Below are 20,807 nucleotides of genomic sequence, written 5' to 3'. Positions count from 1 at the left end.
GCAAACCTATAAAATGCTTTGTAACTTAACCAGTAGCCTCAGAACTAAAATAAAAGTTTAGATCTTTGGAGAAGAGCTGTAACAGCAAATCACTCTTGGTACCTGTTTTATTGCTCTGGTCAAACAAGTCTTCCTGAGTTGACAAAACCTCAGGCTCTGGTGACTTCTGAATCTGCAGTCCACATTCCGTAAGTTCTTGTGCAGACAACTGTTCTTTTGCTTCCATAGCAGCAAGACACACTTTGGGGCTAAAACGCATGTCCTCTGACCTAGGAAATTCATATCACCAGGAGAAAAAGTTCCTAAGTTCACATGCTTTTACTAAAAAGCTCTTCCTGTTTTGTGTGTTTTTCTTTAATAATTTCAAAAATTCCAGTGGCTCTAATTTACATAATTATCTATTAAAAAGCAAATAAACTGTTCTTTATAGTGATAAAAGTCCTCAGCCCATTTTAAAACCTGTCTCACTCTCTCACACAGCCAATACCTGTATTCAACTCTGCTCAATACTGTGCTTCATGCTTTCTAAGATTTCTGATGAGTGACTTGGGGGATTTTTGTTACATATAATGTTATCTAGACCTGTATGAAGAATTCTGATCCGGACCCCAATAATGCCAGTAAGGAGAACAGTCCAAACTATGACATTCCATGGATCGTATTTGATGAGAATTATCCTCTGTACTAGTGCCACACGTATCTTCTGCTGACCTTTTCCATTTGATGTACCCAAACCCCAAACCAATTCTCCTTCAGACCAATACTAACACGTGGAAGACATTCATCCCTGGCCCCTTTCCAGAGACTTATGCAGTTCACCTGTTCTACCACTCCCCAGGGTAAACAGAATAGCATAACTAGATGGAAGGCAGCATCTAAAAGAAAAGCCTAAAAAGTCACTGTTATGCTGAGTGTTTTACATCAGAAAGACAATTTCTTTTGATATTCAACTTTGCTTAGGATACTCCCTCCCCACTCTTTCTATTGAAGGAAACAACAAAACAATACTGAATGTTTATCCCCTTCCCCAAACTGGAAGCATCCCGGTTTTCTTCTGCCATATTCAAATTTCACCTGCTGGCCAGAGGCAATGAAGCTTTGGTTATAAAAATCACTAGAGACGAAGCAGAGGCACATTTCCCAATTCCTACCAAGTTAAGAGCCTAAAGAACCTGAGAATCCCTACATCTATTGATACCATAAAATACCAGATGCAAGATATCTGAGAACCCAAAGCAATCTGGGTGCTCCTCAAGTATAGAAACAGTAGGCTTTCAAATATAATATTCACGTTACTCTTCATAACACCAGAGAGGCTAAGTACACCTCCCACAGACAGGCAGTGTCTCTGTAGACAAAGATCCCAAAGGAGGAGTGGCAACCAAAGATTACAGAGTCATGCTTATAGTTAGAGAAGCCTTAAAACATCATTGTAGGCTAGGCAGAGTGGCTCATGCCTATAATCCCAGCACTCCGGGAAGCTGAAGCAGCAGGATTACTTGAGCCCAGGAGTTCAAGATCAGTTTAAGCAACACAGCAAGACTCCATTTCTACAACAAAAATTTTTTTTAATCAACAAAAAAGTCTTTGTAGAATGCCTAAAGATAAGATTAGTAGTCAAGTGTGGCCCAAGTACTTGCGAGGCTGGGGCAGAGAATCACATGAGCCCAGGGCAACAGAGTGAGACTTTGTCTCAAACAGACAGACAGACAAAAAACGATTCTTGAGACTTCATAAATAATCAGTGTTTCTAACAGACCACAAGTATGACCAGTACAAGTGGAAAATAATTTAAAAATCAACAATTTCTACAAATGTTTTCATCTGGTAAAATGAAATAAGTATAACCCTACAGCAAAACCCATAAATCCTTTTTAGAAAGAACACGGCTTACCTTGCAGGTGGTGGATTTTGCTCTTTTACAACATGTACATCCTTACTGGGCTGTGCCGTCACAGGGATGTCCTTGCTGGACCGTTCTGCTATGGGGATATCTTCATTGGACTGTTCTTCGTGCTTAATTGCTGAGAGTTTTATAAAATGACAGGAAGGGGATAATTAATTTTTCAAAATACTAGATATAGTCCCAGATGTTTTTTAAAAAGCAAAGATTTTAACAGAAGTCCAATTTACAAATATATACAAGCATCATTCTATAAAGTAACCAATAACTTAAAGAAAACCTCAGCCCACAAACCAACAATTGACAAGTATTTACCAGAAAACTCTTCAACCTTACTAAATGACTTAGATTATATTAATTTGGATAGCTACAAAACTTATCAAGGAAAAAACAACTACCTCTAGTATGGGAGAAAACACAACAACTCCAAATGCCAGAAAACATGTTTCATACCAGCATTAGCATCCACATCAGATGGCCTGGTATAACCAGAGTTGGTGGTTACTGACTGTAGATGCTCTTTGTCCACTTCATATGGCACAGTATTTTCCTCAACATCCTGGCTCTGGGAGAGTTCCAGAACCCCAAAGCCCAACTGTGATGAGGCAGTATCTAGGAACAAAACGCCAAGAAATTAGGCATCATCCCACAACATTATGCAATGTACAAGCTGTTTTCCTCAGCAAAGAAGGGTCCTGTTAAGTCCTTCACCTCAAAGCCCTGTGCACCCCCCAAATTTTTCAAAAATAAAAAATAAATGTGGCCGAGCATGGTGGCTCACACCTGTAATCCCAGCATTTGGAAGGCCGAGGTGGGCGAATCACTTAAGGTCAGGGGGTCAAGACCAGCCTGGCCAACAAGGTGAAACCTCATCTCTACTAAAAATACAAAGATTAGCCAGGTGTGGTGGCGCACACCTGTAATCCTGGCTACTTGGGAGACTGAAGCACAAGAATGGCTTGAACCTAGGAGACAGAGGTTGCAGTGAGCCAAGATCGCACCACTGAACTCTAACCTGGGCAACTGAGCAAGACTCCGTCTCAAAATAATAAATAAAAAACGAAAAAATAAATAAGTGTATTAAAGATGAAGGGGGAAAATGTGTAATAAAGTAAAAATACTTCATACTATAAAACCTTATAAGCACTTAATATGGTAGACTATGTCTGCTTTCTAAAGGTACATCATAAACTACACCCACAGTCACAGCAATTCAGATTGTACTTCCACCCCACAAAGTACACATTCCAAAAATATTTGAAAAATAAATGAATACAAAAGGAAGAAAACTCAATATGCAGAAAGGGGCTAACCAATGAACTTCAAATTCCTGAACACCAAATCAGGTGGAACATTTTATATTACTAGCAAATTTCTTAATGACTCTCAATTTCATTATGAGAAATCTGTAACCTAATAAAGAGGAGAAATTTAGACATCTGAACCATCATGTTAAAGGAAGTTAGAACAGTCTATTATTCTGCAAAAGCCACAAGGCTACCTTCAGCACCAAGGGAATGTGTAGTATTGCCCGAAGTATCTTCTTCCTTCTCTTTCTCCTTCTGTTTCAACTCTTCTCCCTTCTCTTCCTCCACAGCAGGAGCAGATTCCACTGACATTCCCAGAACACTACACAGCAGAAGGATATAATCATGTGTTCCCAGATAGTTTGGAACACTTTAATCAAAGCACTCTGACCCCCGACACATACCAACCACCTCTTAGCCAAACCTGAAAAAGTAAAATAACTCACCTTTATAGTGTTTCTTTCTACAAAAAGCACCTAAAAGATTAACAATTCAACATCCTATACAGAATTAAGTGAAGAAAAAATAAGGCATCAACACACTTGAATTTTATATTTTTAAGTAGAGGTAGAAAAATCTTGCCTTCAGAAGAATTACTGACAAGTGACGAGAAAAGATATGCATCGGATGAGCAGAGAAAGGGCTCAGAAAACTTTTTAAAAGTTCACAGAAATATTTTAGTAAAAAAATATTAGAATACATATATAGAACCAGAGAGTCCAAACAAAATTCAGGTAAGGAGCTTATATATGTATATAAATACAAACACACACTTTTTATTTTTTACTTTTTTTTTTTAAGAGACAGAGTCTGGGCCAGGTGCGGTGACTCACATCTGTAATCCCAGCACTTTGGGAGGCAAAGGCAGGCAGATCACGAGGTCAAGAGATCGAGACCAACCTGGTCAACATGGTGAAACCCCGTCTCTACTAAAAATACAAAAATTAGCTGGGTGTGGTGGCACGCACCTGTAGTCCCATCTACTCAGGTGGCTGAGGCAGGAAAATTGCTTGAACCCAGGAGGTGGGGGCTGCAGTGAGCCCAGATCGCGCCACTGCACTCCAGCCTGGCGACAGAGAAAGACTCCATCTCAAGATAAAAAAAAAGAGACAGAGTCTGTCTCCCAGGCTAAAGTGCAGTGGCACGATCACAGCTTACTGCAGCCTTGAACTACTGGGCACAAGCAAACCCCATATATTTTTAAAATAAGTTAACACCGGCTGGGCACAGTGGCTCACACCTGTAATTCCAGCACTTTGGGAGGCCAAGGCGGGCAGATCACGAGGTCAGGAGATCGAGACCATCCTGGCTAACATGGTGAAACCCCGTCTTTACTTAAAATACAAAAAATTAGCCAGGCGTGGTGGTGGGCGCCTATAGTCCCAGCTACTCGGGAGGCTGAGGCAGGACAATGGCGTGAACCCAGGAGGTGGAGCTTGCAGTGAGCCGAGATCGCACCACGGCACTCCAGCCTGGGAGACAGAGCAAGACACCATCTCAAAAAAAAAAAAAAAAAGTTAACGCCACAGGTCAAAATATATAATAAAATTAAAAGACAACTGGCTGGGCATGTTGGTTCACACCTGTAATCCCAGGACTTTGAAGACTGAGGCGGGTGGACCACGAGGCTCAGGAGTTCAAGGTTCTGGAGTTCGAGACCACCCTGGCCAACATGGCAAAATCCCGTCTCTACTAAAAATACAAAAATTAGCCAGGTGTGGTGGCACACACCTGTAATCAACGCTACTAGGGAGACTGAGGCACAAGAGTCCGCTTGAACGTGGGAGGGGGAGGTTGCAGTGAGCTGAGAGAGCACCACTGCACTCCAGCCTGGGTGACAGACTGAGAGCCTGTCTCAAAAAAATAAAAATGAAACAAATGTTTAGGCCAGGTGTAGCAGCCCGCACCTGTAATCCCAGCACTTTGGGAAGCCGAAGCGGCTGGATCACCTGAGGTCAGGAATTCAAGACCAGCCTGGCCAATATGGTAAAACACTGTCTCTACTAAAAATTCTAAAATTACCCAGGCAAGGTGGCACACGCCTATAGTCCCAGCTACTCGGGAGGCTGAGCCAGGAGAGTCGCTTCAACCTGGGAGGCACAGGTTGCCGTAAGCAGAGATCATACCACCATACTCAAGCCCAGGCAACAAAGCAAAACTCTGCCTCAAAAAATTTACAATACAATACAATACAATGAATTTTTAAAAATCTAAAAAGACAACTGATTAGGAAAAAATAACAACTGCAAGGAATACAACAAAAGATTAGTCTCCATTAAATATAAAGGATTCACACATACAAAGAACCTCAACATATAGACAAATGACATAATAGACAACTGATAAAAAAAGAAATACAAGGCCGGGCACGGTGGCTCAAGCCTGTAATCCCAGCACTTTGGGAGGCCGAGACGGGCGGATCACGAGGTCAGGAGATCGAGACCATCCTGGCTAACACGGTGAAACCTCGTCTCTACTAAAAAATAAAAAAAACTAGCTGGGCGAGGTGGCGGGCACCTGTAGTCCCAGCTACTCGGGAGGCTGAGGCAGGAAGATGGCGTGAACCCGGGAGGCGGAGCTTGCAGTGAGCTGAGATCCGGCCACTGCATTCCAGCCTGGGTGACAGAGCAAGACTCTGTCTCAAAAAAAAAAAAAAGAAATACAAGTATCTTTTTTCTTTCTTTTTTTTTGAGATAGAGTCTTGCTCTGTCACCCAGGCTGAAGAGCAATGGTACAATCTTGGCTCACTGCAACCTCCACCTACCAGGTTCAAGCGATTCTCCTGCCTCAGCCTCCCGAGTAGCTGGGATTACAGGCGTGTACCACCACGCCCGGCTGATTTTGTATTTTTATTTTTTTTTTATTTTTTTATTTTTTTATTTTTTTGAGACGGAGTCTCGCTTTGTCGCCCAGGCTGGAGTGCAGTGGCCGGATCTCAGCTCACTGCAAGCTCCGCCTCCCGGGTTTACGCCATTCTCCTGCCTCAGCCTCCCAAGTAGCTGGGACTACAGGCGCCCACCACCTCGCCCGGCTAGTTTTTTGTATTTTTAGTAGAGACGGGGTTTCACCATATTAGCCAGGATGGTCTCGATCTCCTGACCTCGTGATCCACCCGTCTCGGCCTCCCAAAGTGCTGGGATTACAGGCTTGAGCCACCGCGCCCGGCTGATTTTGTATTTTTAGTAGAGACAGGGTTTCACCACGTTGGTCAGGCTGGTCTTGAACTCCTGACCTCAGGTGATCCGCCTGCCTCGACCTCCCAAAGTGCTGTGATTATAGATGTGAGCCACTGCACCTGGCCAAGTATCTTTAAACATGTAAAGAAATCAGAGAAACCATCTGTTGCTAATTAAATTAGAAAAAACAGATTTTTAATACTGTATTACTATTCAGTGTTACTCAAACTAAGATGAAATAAGCATCACCATACACTTCTAATGAGTATAGATAAACACTTTCTGGAGAATCATTTGGAAATATGCATCAAACCTTTAAAAATACACATACCTAGTAATTCTAATAATTTCTATTGTAAGAAATAATTTGAAATATGGAACAATCCTTTGAAAGCTTATTTCTAAAAGTCTACTGTTATTGAGAAACAACCTATTAAGTTCAGCATTAAGGAAATGATTAAATTTATAATCTATTAATAAAATATTATATCACCATTAAAAATGTTTGAAACAGGGCCAGACGCAGTGGCTCATCCCTGTAATCCCAGCACTTCGGAAGGCCAAAGTGGATGGACCACTCAAGGTTAGGAGTTCAAAACCAGCATGGCCAACATGGTGCAACCCTGTCTCTACTAAAAATACGAAAATTAGGCTGGGCACGGTGGCTCACGCCTGTAATCCCAGCACTTTGGGAGACCAAGGCAGGTGGATCACAAGGTCAGGAGATCAAGACCATCCTGGCTAACATGGTGAAACCCTGTCTCTACAAAAATACAAAAAATTAGCCGGCCGTGGTGGCACGCACCTGTAGTCTCAGCTACTGGGGAGGCTGACGCAGGAGAATCACTTGAACCCAGGAATCAGAGGTTGCAGTGAGCTGAGATCATACCACTGCACTCCAGCCTGGGCGATACAGCAAGACTCCGTCTCAAAAAAAAAAAAAAATTAACCAGTGTGGTGGCACGTGCCTGCAGTCTCAGCTACCTGGGAGGCTGAAGCAGGAGAATCGCTTGAACCCAGGAGGTGGAGGTTGCAGTAAGCCGAGACTGCCCCACCTCACTCCAGCCTCGGCAACAGAGAAAGAGTCTATCTCCAAAAAAAGAAAAGCGTGAAACAATCAAATACAAAATGTGAACCTGAATTTGGATCTTAGATCCAATCAACCAACCAATCAATAAAACAAAATAAAAGACATCTTTGAGAGAACTGGGAAAATCTGAACCGTATAATTAGATATTACGGAATTATTTAAGTGTGATAATGGTACTACGATTATACAGAATAATGTACTTATTCTCAGGGAATGAATGCTGAAGTATTTAAGGGGACATCATATTAAGGAGAAATCTGATGTCTGCAACACAGTTTTAAACAATTCATCCCCAACCAAAAAAGTACAACACACAGAACAAATGTATACTCTTTCATTTCTTCTGTGGGCTTAAACTTTTAAAATAAAAAATCTGTAGGCCGGGCGCGGTGGCTCAAGCCTGTAATCCCAGCACTTTGGGAGGCCGAGATGGGCGGATCACGAGGTCAGGAGATCGAGACCATCCTGGCTAACACGGTGAAACCCTGTCTCTACTAAAAAGTACAAAAACACTAGCCGGGTGAGGTGGCAGGCGCCTGTAGTCCCGGCTACTCGGGAGGCTGAGGCAGGAGAATGGCGTAAACCCGGGAGGCGGAGCTTGCAGTGAGCTGAGATCCGGCCACTGCACTCCTGCCTGGGCAACAGAGTGAGACTCCGTCTCAAAAAAATAAAAATAAAAATAAAAAATCTGTGGAATATGTTAAGTTTTAATTGTCATGGGAAAAATGTTCATGTTTTTAAGCAAAACATCAGCAAACATACACTTTTACTTTCCACATGATGTCAACCATATAAATCAAATGAACAAAAAAAGAGAGAAAAGATGCCAAAATGTTTACAGCAATTAGCCTCTGGGTGGCAGGATTACAGATGCCATCTTTGCTTCCCTGCAACCTTCTATGCAATTAATATTTCATAAAAAGAGCGTTAAGCATAACTTTAATAAACATAAAAGAGGTGAAAATATAAATTTGCAAAGTTGGGAACCATGACCCAAGCAAGTGAAAGAAGACTAAGTAAAGATTTTTACAAGAACTAAATAGAACATTATCTATATAACTGGAAGGACCAAATAAACGACCTTGGGAAACACAGGGAAAGAAAGTTCAAGAGCAAATATTGCAAATGGTAGAAAAGCAGCAATGAAGGACGACAGCACAAAACAACACACACACTTTGAGCTCTTCTTAGTTTCTTTTGGTGTTTTTACCTCATGTTCCTGATCTCTAAATGCTGGTAGGCTCCATGAGACCTGGGACCTCTTTTCTAGCTGCATTCACCCACTTAATGACCTCATCCAGACTCATGGTTTAGAATACTATCTACCTGCTTATGAGTCTGCAACTTAAATCTCCGGCCTAGACTTTTCCCTCTGAGCTCCAGGCCTCCTTGTCCAATAACTTCTTCAACACATCCAACTGGCTGTTGAAAAGATAGCACAATGTTTCACATGTTTAAAACTGAACTTCCCCTCCTGCAGTCTTCTCCATCTTAATTGTCATTCCATTACTCTAGTTGCTCAAATCAAAAACTTGGAATCTGCCAGGCACAGTGGCATGTATCTGTAGTCCCAGCTACCCAAAGCAAAACAAACCTGGAATAATTATTACTTCCTTCTTGTCTCTCACACTCCACATCTGATCTATCTTTGAATCCTCTTTTCAAATACTCAGAATCTCACCATTCTTCATCTGCTTCAACCCTGGTCCAGCCACTATCACATTTTGCTAAATTATGTCAATAGTTTCCTGGTTGGTTTTCCTGCCTCCAGCCTTGTCCTCCTTTCAGTTTATTCTTAATTAAGCAGCCAGAGTGATTCTGTTAAAAATCTAAATCAGATCATGTCATTCCCTCGCTCAAAACCCTTAAATGTCCTTCTATCTCACTAAAAATGAGAGCCAAATTCCTCACAATGCCTTACATAATCTGGTTCCCTTTTGACTTCTCTGACCTCTTCTCTCACTTCTCTTCGTCACTCCACTACAGCCACACTAACTTCCTTGCTATTTCTCACATATTCCAGGGACACTCATGCCTCAGGGTCTTTGCACTTGCCATTCTCCATGCACGGATCACACTTATCCCAGATAACAATAAATACACTTACTCACTTTAGACTTTTTTTTTTTTTTAAGATATGGTCTCACTCTGTCATCCAGGCTAAAGTGCAGTGAAGCAATCATGGCTCAACCTCCCAGGCTCAAGCGATCCTCCCACTTCAGCCTCCCATGTAGCTGGGATCACAGGCGCACACTACCATGCCTGGCTTACTCTGTATTTTTTGTAGAGACAGTGTCTCACTATGTTGTCCAGGCTGCTCTCAAACTCCTGGGCTCAAGAGATCCTCCTGCCTTGGCCTCACTTAGATTTTTAATCAAATGTCCTATCAATGAAGCACTCCCTAGACACCCTATATAAACTTGCAACTCCTTTGTTGCTTCCTCTCTCCTTCCCTGCTATATTAATCTCTTCAGCCCTTATCAGCATCTAACATACTACATATTTTACTTATTTATCATATATTGCTATACCCTACATAAGAATGTAAGCTACATTACGGTCTTGGATTTTTATTTCTTCTGATCACTTTGTATCCCCAAAATCCAAGAACACCTGGCACACACAAAATACTCAATAGAAAGCACTTTGGGAGGCCGAGATGGGCAGATCAATTGAGGTCAGGAGTTCAAGATCAGCCTGGCCAACATGGTGAAACCCCATCTCTACTAAAAATACAAAAATCAGCCAGGCATGGTGGCACTCGCCTGTAATCCCAGCTACTAGGGAGGCTAAGGGACAAGAATCGCTTAAACCCAGGAGGTGGAGGTTGCAGTGAGCCGAGATGGTGCCACTACACTCCAGCCTGGGCAACAAAGCAAGACTCCATCTCAAAAAACAAAACAGAAAATACTCAAAAAAATTTTGTAGAACCATTAGATGAATCAGAAAAAGATGAAATAATCCAGATTAAGATAAAAAACAGTATTGAAGTTAAACTTTTCTCCACCGTCTAAAGTTGATGGAAAGAGAAAACAAAGGTTTAAATATATTATTTAGAGGTATAAACGGAGCCAGTAGAAGAATTAAAATAATTATCATCAAAAATTCAGAGGGTGAAAACAACAAAAAAAAAAAATTGGGAGGGCGGGTGCGGTTGCTCACGCCTGTAATCCCAGCACTTTGGGAGGCCGAGCGGGGTGGATCACCTGAGGTCAGGAGTTCAAGACCCGCCTGACCAACATGGAGAAACCCCAGCTTTACTAAAAATACAAAATTAGCCGGACATGGTGGCGCATGCCTGTAATCCCAGCTACTTGGGAGGCTGAGGCAGAAGAATCGCTTGAACCTGGGAGGCGGAGGTTGCAGTGAGCCGAGATCATGCCATTGCACTCCTGCCTGGGCAACAAGAGCGAAACTCGGTCTTAAAACAAAACAAACCAAAACAAAAAAATTGGGAGGGTGTTGCTGAGTTATCCCATCTTTCATTATCAGAACTCAACTGTCTTAATCTGATAAAGCAAGAAACGACAATACAAAAGTATTACTTTACATATAAAACACATTTATAGTTTTATAATAGTATTAGAGGTAGGAAGATAACCTCCCAAAGAAGTAAAACCATAAACAGTTAAAGAGAGTTGCCTTTGTGAAAAGGGAGCAAGGGTGAGGAAGGACTCTCTGCTTTTCATTATAAGCCCTTTTTATTATACTTATTTATTCATTTATTTTTGAGGCAGGGTCTCACTATGCCACCCAGGCTAGAGTGCAGTGGTGCGATCACGGCTCACTGCAACCTCTGCTTCCCAAGCTTAAGCGATCCTCCCACCTCAGCCTCCTGGGTAGCTGGAACCACAGATGTGTGCCACCCTGCCCCAGCTAATTTTTTGTATTTTTGGTAAAGACAGGATTTCACCATATTGCCCAAGCTGGTCTCAAACTCCCGAGCTCAAGTGATCTACCTGCCTTGGCCTCCCAAAGTGCTGAAATTATAGGCCTGAGCCACTGCGCCCAGCCTATAAGCCCTTTTTAAAGTAAATGACTTATATTATTCTGTTAAAAATATTTAACAGCTCTCACCAAAATTAAAAATTGCTCCATGAAAAACCCTATGAAGAGAAAGGATAGAGTGGGAGAAAATATTTGCAAAATACATATTCTACAAAAGAGTAGTATCTAGAATATATAAAGAACTCTCAAAACACAACAGTAAAAAAAAAATCCAATTTGCCCAAAATGGGCAAAAAATATGAACAGACATTTCCCTGAAGAAAATGACAGGCAGCAAGTAAGCACGTGAAAAGATCCTCACCATCATTAGCCATTAGGGAAATGCAAATTGAAACAACAATGAGGTATCACTACAGGCTTGTAATGGCTAAAATAAAAAATAGTGAAAACACCAAATGCCAGTGAGGATGAAAAAAAATTAGATCACTCATACATTGCTGGTGGGACTATAAAACAGTACGGCCACTCTAGAAAAGTTTGGCAGCTTCTTAAAAAAACAAACATGCAACTACCATGACCCAGCAACTGAAAATCTGGGCATTTATCCTAGTGAAATGAAGACTTACGTTCACAGAAAAACCTGTACATATGGCCAGGCGCAGTGACTCACACCTATAATCCCAGCACTTTGGGAGGCCGAGGCAGGCAGATCACCTGAGGTCAGGAGTTCAAGACCAGTCTGGTCAATATGGTAAAATCCCGTCTCTACTAAAAATACAAAAATTAGCCAGGCGTGGTGATGTGCAGCTGTGGTCCCAGCTACTCGGGATGCTGAGGCTGAAGAATCACTTAAACCCGGGAGTAGACGTTGCAGTGAGCTGAGATTGCATTCCAGCCTGGGTGACAGAGTAAGACTCCACCTCAAAAAAAAAAAAAAAAGAAAGAAAAAAGAAAAGAAAAACCTGTTCATAAATGTTTATAACAGCTTTTTCATAGTAGTCAAAAACAAGAAAAAAAAAACCCAGATGTCCTTCAATTGACGAATGGTTAAACAAACTGTGGTACATCCATGGCATGGAAGACTACTCAGCAATAAAAATGAACTATTGATACATGCAAACACATGGATGGATCTCCAAAAGTTATGCTGATTGAAAAGCCAATCCCAGGGATGGGCATGGTGGCTCATGCCTGTAATCCCTGCACTCCGGGAGGATGAGACAGGAGGATCGTTTGAGCCCAGGCGTTGGAGACCAGCCTGGGCAATACAGCAAAACCCCATCTCTACAAAAAGTTAAAAAATTAGCTGGGTGTGGTGGCATGTGCCTGTCGTCTCAGCTACTTGCGAGGCTGAGACGGGAGGATTGCTTGAGCCCAGGAGGTGGAGGCTGCACTAACCATGACCTTGCCACTGCACTCCAACCTGGGCAACAGAGTGAGGCTCTGCCTCAAAAAAAAAAAAAAGCCCATCACTGAAGGTTACAGACTGTATGATCCCATTTTACATAATATTTTGAAATGACATTTATACATGAAGAATGGATTAATGGTTGCCAGGGGTTTGGGTGCAAAAGAGGGAGGTAGGTGTGGCTATAAAAGGGCAACAATAAGCAAACTTGCGGTGTTAGAACTGTATCTTGACTGTAGTGGTGCACACACAAACCTACACGGGTGATAAAACTATGTACAACTTAATACACACATGCACGCGCGCGCGCGCACACACACACACACACACACACACACACACACACAAAAGTAAAACAGGAAATGTGAATAAATTTGGTGGATTTGGCCAGGCAAGGTGGCTCACACCTGTAATCCCAGCACTTTGGAAGACTGAGGCAAGTGGATCACTTGAGGTCAAGAGTTCAAGACCAGCCTGGCCAACATGGGGAAACCCCATCTCTACTAAAAACACAAACATTAGCTGGCAGTGGTGGTGGGCACCTGTAATCCCAGCTACTCAGAAGACTGAGGCAAGAGAGTCACTTGAACCTGGGAGGCAGAGGTTGCAGTGACCCAAGGTCACACCATTGCACTCCAGCCTGGGGAACAAGAGTGGGACTCCGTCTCAAAAAAAAAAGAGTTTTGAAGGGATTTTATTCTTTTGGAATCAACTCCAAATTCTTTCCAGCTTCATGGCCTATGCACACACAGTTCTTTCTGTCTGGAAAGCTCCTCCTTGCATACTGCACATAGAAATCTGCAGCCTTTCAACTATGCCCTCCCAAGCCCTTCAACTATGCCTATCAAATTCATATTTATTGTGTAGATTGTATTCCACAAAGAGGTGCTCCCTTATCCTTCAGATTAGGTTATATATATATTTTCTCCTCTTTGCAATGATCACAGTGGTAATGGAATAGCTATTGATGTAATGACTCATTTAACATGTCTCTCCTATTAAATTATAAGCTCCTCAATGGCAAAAGCCCCTTTAAAGCACATGCTACAGTGCCTGCACATTTATTTAACATGAGAAGAAGTAGCATGAAACTTCTCAAATAGCACTGCTTCATTCACAATGAGGGATGTGCATACTTCCTGTCCCCACTGGCTCAAACCAGGATGCTGAGCCACAAAAACATAGATAAGCCTGGCACGTGTTCCTAAAGAGGTACCATAACCTTAAATGCCCACAGAAATCAAAGCAAGGTAACATAGATGAGTGAAGCAGCTGGGTGTAAGAACAAAAGCACAAGCACTATGATAAACAACAAAAGAACACCTGGCCTCAGTGTCCAAGTACAATAGTGAATTTAGTGACTATGGCAAATCATAGCACTAATGCTCCATATAAACAGAGGCTGACTGCTACTCATAACTCCAGCCAACTGTTGCCAATAGAGACAAGAAATGCCAAAAGCTAGAACTCTAAGCTTTATGAGAAATTTCCCCATTTTAAAATTCTATCAATTAATTCAAATATATTAACATTTTACCACCTATGTAGGCCAAATAAAACACTTCTGCAGGCCACAATGAGCCCATCGGTTTGCAGGTTGTTCTACAGCATTTATTTTACTTGATTTGCAAGGAAAAAAAAATACATACAAACACACACAGACTGTAAAATAAAACACACCTCCAAAAAAGCTTTTCTTTTTGAGACAGGGTCTCATTCTGTCAACCAGGCTGGAGTGCAGTGGCACAATCATGGCTCACTGCAGCCTCAATCCTCCAGGCTCAAATGATCCTTCTATCTCAGCCTCCTGAATAGGTGGAGCTACAGGCATGCACCATCATGCCCTGCTAATTTTTTTTTAGTATTTTATTTTATTTTATTTTGAGACAGAGTCTCGCTCTGTCGCCCAGGCTGGAGTGCAAAGGCACGATCTTGGCTCACTGCAACCTCTGCTTCCCAGGTTCAAGTGATTCTCCTGCCTCAGCCTCCTGAGTGGCTGGTATTACAGGTACCCACCACCACACCTAGCTAATTTTTGTATTTTTAATAGAGACTGGGTTTCACCATGTTGTCCAGACTGGTATCAAACTCCTAACCTCAGGTGATCTGCCCACCTCAGCCTCCCGAAGTGCTGGGATTACAGGTGTGAGCTACCGCGCCCAGACCCTTTTTTTTTTCTTCTGTAGAGACAACGTCTCACTAGGCTGCCCAGGCTGATCTCAAACTCCTGGGCTCAAGTGATCCTCTTGCCTGAGCCTCCTAAAGTGCTGGGATTACAGGCATGAGCCACTGTGCCCAGCCAAAAACCATTTCATTTTAAGAAACGACGATAGTCTTTAACCATCTCGAGCTAACATTCTCCTCTCTAACCACCTCCCCTTTCTACCACCCCAAAACTCCTGATGTTCTCTACTTTCTCCTTGGACCTTAGAAGTACTGGGACAGAAGACTGAGAAGCACTGACTAGTTAGAAAGAAAGAGGAAACATTAGAGTCATAAGGACCAGGTTCAAAGCCCAGCTCTGTCACTTACTAGCAATGTACTCTAGAGCAAGTTATCTAATTTCTTTGCCCATCAATTTTCCCCTGTATAAGATGGAAGTAATAACAATGTCTTCATTGTACAGCTGCTTTAAGAATAGGATTAAATAACATTATACTATATGCCAAATGTCCAATATAGGACCTAACACAGAGGATGAACTCAAAAAATGGATACTATAAAGATATGCATAAGACACGGTAAAAATTGAATCCTGTTTAGGGTATGAATTAAACATTCTAGATCTAAAACTGGTGGGTTACTTCGGTTGATAGATGGAAAACGTGCCTGATAGTTCTGAAAATACTCCTAAATTTTTTTTTTTTTTTTCTGAGACAGTCTCGCTCTGTCACTCAGGCTGAAGTACAGTGGCACAATCCCAGCTCACTGCAACCTCCACCTCCCGAGTTCAAGCGATTCTCCTGCCTCAGCCTCCTGAATAGCTGGGATTACAGGCATGCGCCACCAGGCCCAGCTAATTTTTGTGTTTTTAGTAGAGATGGGGTTTCACCATGTTGGCCAGGCTGGTCTCAAACTCCTGACCTCAAGTGATCCATTGGCCTTGGCCTCTCGAAGGGCTGGGATTATAGGCATGAGCCATAATCTTAAATACTTTTCAATAATTTTTTTTCTGGCCCCTAAATACTTTTCAGTAATTTTTTTCTACTAGAAGGAATGTTTATTTTGTTTCACATGCACAACAGATCATGATTTGAATAATGTAAGTATAAAAATTGTTATTACCATCACAAAAGAGTTTCCAGCTATCAGTACTAATAAAATACTGTCTAATACAACCCTCAAGTCCCACTTCCTAATCCACAAGAAAAAGATTAATCCTTTTATTCTTGGGATCAGGCAACAGGTACAGATAAAAGAATAAATTCGATAATACACTTAAATAAACCCCTTCAAACACTGTATACCTGCTTGTCCTGTTTGGCTGAGGTAACTGCTCAATGACCTGACTGATGGAACCACATGTGTCCAAGTTAGAAGAATCCACAGGGTCTGAAAAAAATTACTGGATATTAGCACAAAGACATTTACCACCAAACTTTAATACAAAATCAGGAATATAGACAATACCAATCTAATCAGTGACACCAGCACATCAACTTTTGAGTGACTACTATGCAGATACCCCAGTAGGCTTCCTTACATACATTCAACACAACCACATAAAGTTTAAATTCACCCAGCTCCAAAAAGAGCATCCAAAAAATGCAAAGGGGACCAATAGCTTTAAACATCTCACCTGCAACCTTGTTTTCTTTCAAATGTTCATTGAACCCACTATTACTGTCTCCTCGTTCTTCTCCAGCTGTTTGTTCAGGATTGGACACAACATCCTAGAAAATACACATACAAAATATCCCCATTATATATGAAATAGTTCAAAATGAAACCTACTGTGAACAATTTTTCCAATCAACTTTATTGAGAAGATAATGATCTTCTAAATACTTACGTTTGCTGGTTGGTTTTGGTTTTTTAAAAAAATCGGCTCAATCATTTTCAAACAAGGTATCACTCACCAATACAGGATTTTCTTTGTGCGTCTGAAGATTAGGAAGGTGTCGAGATAGCATACTGAAGTGAGAACCAGAATCATCTTCTAGAACCTGGCTTTCAGGCTGAGAATCTTCAATTATCAGGCAAGGAGTATCTTGCTGAGAGAAATCTGAATCCAACTGACTTCCAGTAGGGTCCATCTGCTCCCCTGGAATGGAATAACAAAAGATCAGTTCCGTGTAACCTACTAGCCTTGCTCACGCAGTCTAAACCTAAATAATGGGGCGGAAGTACAAGAGCTGGGAAACGGGACCAGTTCAGGACTCCTCCAATTAGAATATTATATTTATAATTGCTGCAAGCACTTTCCTATTATGCTTACCAAGTCCCCGTTCCTCGTTACTTACAATAAGCCTTCCTATTCCTCCCTCTCTCTTTTTCATCACCTTCTCGTAGACACCCTTTCCCCTCCTTCCTAACCTCTTCTCTCCCCGCCCCTTTTTCCATCCCCCCCGCCGCGACGTCCTTCTGGCGCCTCTACCGCCCCCCAAAAGCCTGTTTTCTAAAATCCGTTCGCCAGAGGCCCCACAGCCTTTCAGCTTTCCTCACGACCACCAAGCCTTCTTAGCTACCATTTCCCCACCCCCTCCTTAAGGCCCTCCAACCCCTTCCCCGTCACCGCCGCCATGCTTGCCACCCCGCCCCCTCCGGTCAGCCATCCTTTCAGACCCGAAATCCAGGCCTTCAGAGCCCACTGCACTCCCATTTCTCTCCAAACAGTACCAGGCATCCCAGCGGGAGGTCCCTCGCGCTCGAGCTAGAGGTCTCTGCACGCTCCCCAAGTCCCTCCAGATCGATCCCCAGGTCGCCGCTGTCGCCACCGCCGCCACCGGCCGCGAACTCCCCCTTTCCCGTCACGTCATAAAATATCGGATCGTCCATTCGCTGCCGCTGCCCGCCACTCAAGAACTCCCGTGGATGATAGGTAGCTGAGGCAGAGTGCCCCGCCCCACGTAAGAAAAAGGAACACGGCGGCGCGTTTCCATGGCAGCATGGACGTTGCAGGCCCTCCCCTTTAGTAGAGCCGGAGAATGACGGTATCCTTGAACCGAAGGGACCTTGAGAGGGCGTGAAATACCTTCCCCTGCTTCCAGGACGATTGCATTTACCACTACTCAGACATTTCAGAACCTCTACCTGCTTTTTCTCGTCCCATGCCCCTTAATCCCGGTCCGTCACCCTCTTTCCTGCAAAAGGAGAGAGTTTCCCAGCTTTCTCATAACAGGGCAAAGAAGAAGCGCCTTGAAGATGGCTAGTATTTCAGAGCTGCTGAAACGAAGCGAAGAGACTCTTCTTTGACACGGGGTTAACCTGTGTCAATGAGGATCCCTTTTGTGGGCCTCTACCCTGAATCCAGGGGCCTGACATTACGTCTCTGCCAGGGCGTTTTTAGTTTTTGTTTGTTTTTACATTGTATGAGGGCTCCAGTAAGCCGTATTTCTTCCCATTGCCCTTTTCAGCCTAGGAGGTATTTCAAGCTTCACATTTGTTTATCGTTGCCTTATCTTTTATGGGACTGCCTACAGAGACTACAGCCCCAGACATATTTTGCACCTCCCATTGAGAGAATTGAGCAGTGTCATTCTCAAACTCCATGGTAAAGAGAACAGCTGCCACTCCTTCTAACTAGATGCCCTCAAAGATAGCTCCAAGCCCAGAGATTCTATTATCGTAATTATGGTGCCAGGGTCTTAAAGAGGGTGTGGCAGCTGTGACGAGTCTTAATGAACTAAGCCCCATGAGGCATATGTGTTTGTTTTTTTGTTGTTGTTGTTGATGGGTGGGGGTATGTTATTTAAGTGGCAGTTGGATCCAGGATATAAGTCTAGCCAGAGCAGCTGTCAATAGGGAAAGCACCTAGCACAGTGCCAAACATATACACAGTAGGCATTCAATGGGAGGCAGTTTTCTCTTTCTACCCCAGGCTCAGATTTATTTCAGCACAGCCCAACCATGATTCTCCATTTCCATAAATGCCCTATTCAGTACTTGATATAGGCATAGCTGAAGTAGAGCTTCCTACCAATCTTCTCACTGCTGCTATAAATTACAGTGATCATATTCTCCAAACCAAAATCAAGGCATGTTGTCTGAATATATGTTACTTACGGGAACAAAAGACTGACTCCTTGAAACTGTCCTGAAAAATCTAGAATCTATTACTGCTATAACTGGAATATAATTATGGTCCCCAGAATGTTTTATTAGTGGAGCTAAAATGAAATGGACCACACAGAGACGCATCTCACTTCTTAATCTTAAAATCATTTATAATTGACTGTTTTCATACTCCACTCCTAAAGCTGCAGAAGACCAGTGACTAAACAAATCTAATACTTAAAGACCAGGTTAGATCAATACTAACTACACTAGATGGACAAAGTGAGTTCATCTGCTCTATTTGAGAAGGCACAACCAACCAGGTCCTGTTATGAGTAAATCATGACCTTGAATCCCATAAAAATCCCCCAAAGTCACCATTTTTTTTGCTTTTTTTCTCTAGCCTGCTTCTGCTTCCTCCCCAAGTGAGACACAAATAAACAGATCTCTTTGATTACTTGACAAGTTGGTTTGTCAGAACTCAAAATGGCTGGTGCAGTGGCTTACACCTGTAATCCCAGCCCTTTGGGAGGCAGAGGCAGGTGGATTGCTTGAGCCCAGGAATTTGAGACCAGCCTGGGCAACATGGCAAAACCCCATCTCTACAAAATATGCGGAAAAAAAAAATTAGCTGCGTGTGGTGGCATGTGCCTGTAGTCCCAGCTACTCAGGAGGCTGAGGTGAGAGCATCCCCTGAACTAGGAGGCAGAGGTAGCAATGAGCCAAGACTGGAACACTGTGCTCCAGCCTGGACAAGAGAGTGAGATCCTGTCTGAAACAAACAACAATAATAAAAACCTAAAAACCGCCAGGCACAGTGGCTCCCACCTGTAATCCCAGCACTTTGGGAGGACGAGGCGGGCAGATCACAAGGTCAGGAGATCCAGACCATCCTGGCTAACATGGTGAAACCCCGCCTCTACTAAAAATACAAAAAATCAGCTGGGCGTGGTGGTGGGCTCCTGTAGTCCCAGCTACTCAGGAGGCTGAGGCAGGAGAATTGCTTGAACCCTGGAGATGGAGGTTACAGTGAGCCGAGATCGCGCCACTGCACTCCAGCTGGGGCAACAGAGCGAGACTCCATCTCAAAAAAAAAAAAAAAAAAGGCCAGGCGTGGTGGTTCACGCCTGTAATCCCAGCACTTTGGGAGGCCGAGGCGGACAGATCACAAGGTCAGGAGTTCAAGACCACCCTGGCTAACAGGGTGAAACCCCATCTCTACTAAAAATACAAAAAATTAGTCATGCGTGGTGGTAGGTGCCTGTAGTCCCAGCTACTCAGGAGGCTGAAGCAGGAGAATGGCGTGAACCGAGGAGGCGGAGCTTGCAGTGAGCCAAAATCACGCCACTGCACTCCAGCCTGGGCAACACAGCAAGACCCCGTCTCAAAAAAATAATAATAATAAAATAAAGATAAAAACCTAAAAACCTCAACCTCACTAAAAATAAATAGATAAATACATGAGTGAGCCATTCGCATTTCTAAACAAGAGTCTTAAAAAAAAAACTGTTAAGAAAAACTATTAATTCCTTGTTAGGCAGTGTGGCAATTAACTTAATCATTAAATTATCCAGAAAAAACAGAAACTACAGGCAGAATGGTTGCCCATGGAAGCTGTGACTGAATGCAGCTAGATGAGTCAAAGGCCTTTATTGACTCCTAGACTGCAAAGGACCAACAGCACATTTACCTATCTACAGGTAACATCTTTTTCTAAACCACCTTAGACAGAGAAATCTAACCTACCTCTAAAACCTTC

The 20,807-nt window shown here is 42.8% G+C and overlaps 1 protein-coding gene across 5 annotated transcripts in view; it reads right to left on the bottom strand.

The window, feature by feature from the left end:
• The window catches only part of LOC105493150 (tumor protein p53 binding protein 1), a 110,081-nt gene that overhangs the window by 71,896 nt on the left and 17,378 nt on the right, over positions 1-20,807 (bottom strand). For 3 of the 5 annotated variants that reach the window (XR_011606116.1, XR_011606117.1, XM_071066986.1), the window contains exons 1-8: positions 17,672-17,801; positions 16,912-17,096; positions 16,632-16,725; positions 16,300-16,384; positions 3,405-3,532; positions 2,357-2,515; positions 1,895-2,024; positions 103-269 (exon numbers count right to left, since the gene is read on the bottom strand). Coding sequence is in view for 3 of the 5 variants with exons in the window: in XM_071066986.1 (XP_070923087.1) it covers positions 103-269; positions 1,895-2,024; positions 2,357-2,515; positions 3,405-3,532; positions 16,300-16,384; positions 16,632-16,725; positions 16,912-17,096; positions 17,672-17,678 (955 nt within the window). In the remaining 2 variants the exon portion in view is untranslated. Of the gene's footprint in view, positions 1-102; positions 270-1,894; positions 2,025-2,356; positions 2,516-3,404; positions 3,533-16,299; positions 16,385-16,631; positions 16,726-16,911; positions 17,097-17,671; positions 17,802-20,807 lie in introns of those variants that run through there. The other 2 variants (XM_071066987.1, XM_071066988.1) reach the window with 1 other exon arrangement.

The sequence above is a fragment of the Macaca nemestrina genome, chromosome 7 (genome assembly GCF_043159975.1).
Source record: "Macaca nemestrina isolate mMacNem1 chromosome 7, mMacNem.hap1, whole genome shotgun sequence".
Classification (NCBI taxonomy): Eukaryota; Metazoa; Chordata; class Mammalia; order Primates; family Cercopithecidae; genus Macaca; species Macaca nemestrina.
Note: the sequence above shows the minus strand (reverse complement) of the source record. Positions and strands in the feature narration are given on the sequence as shown.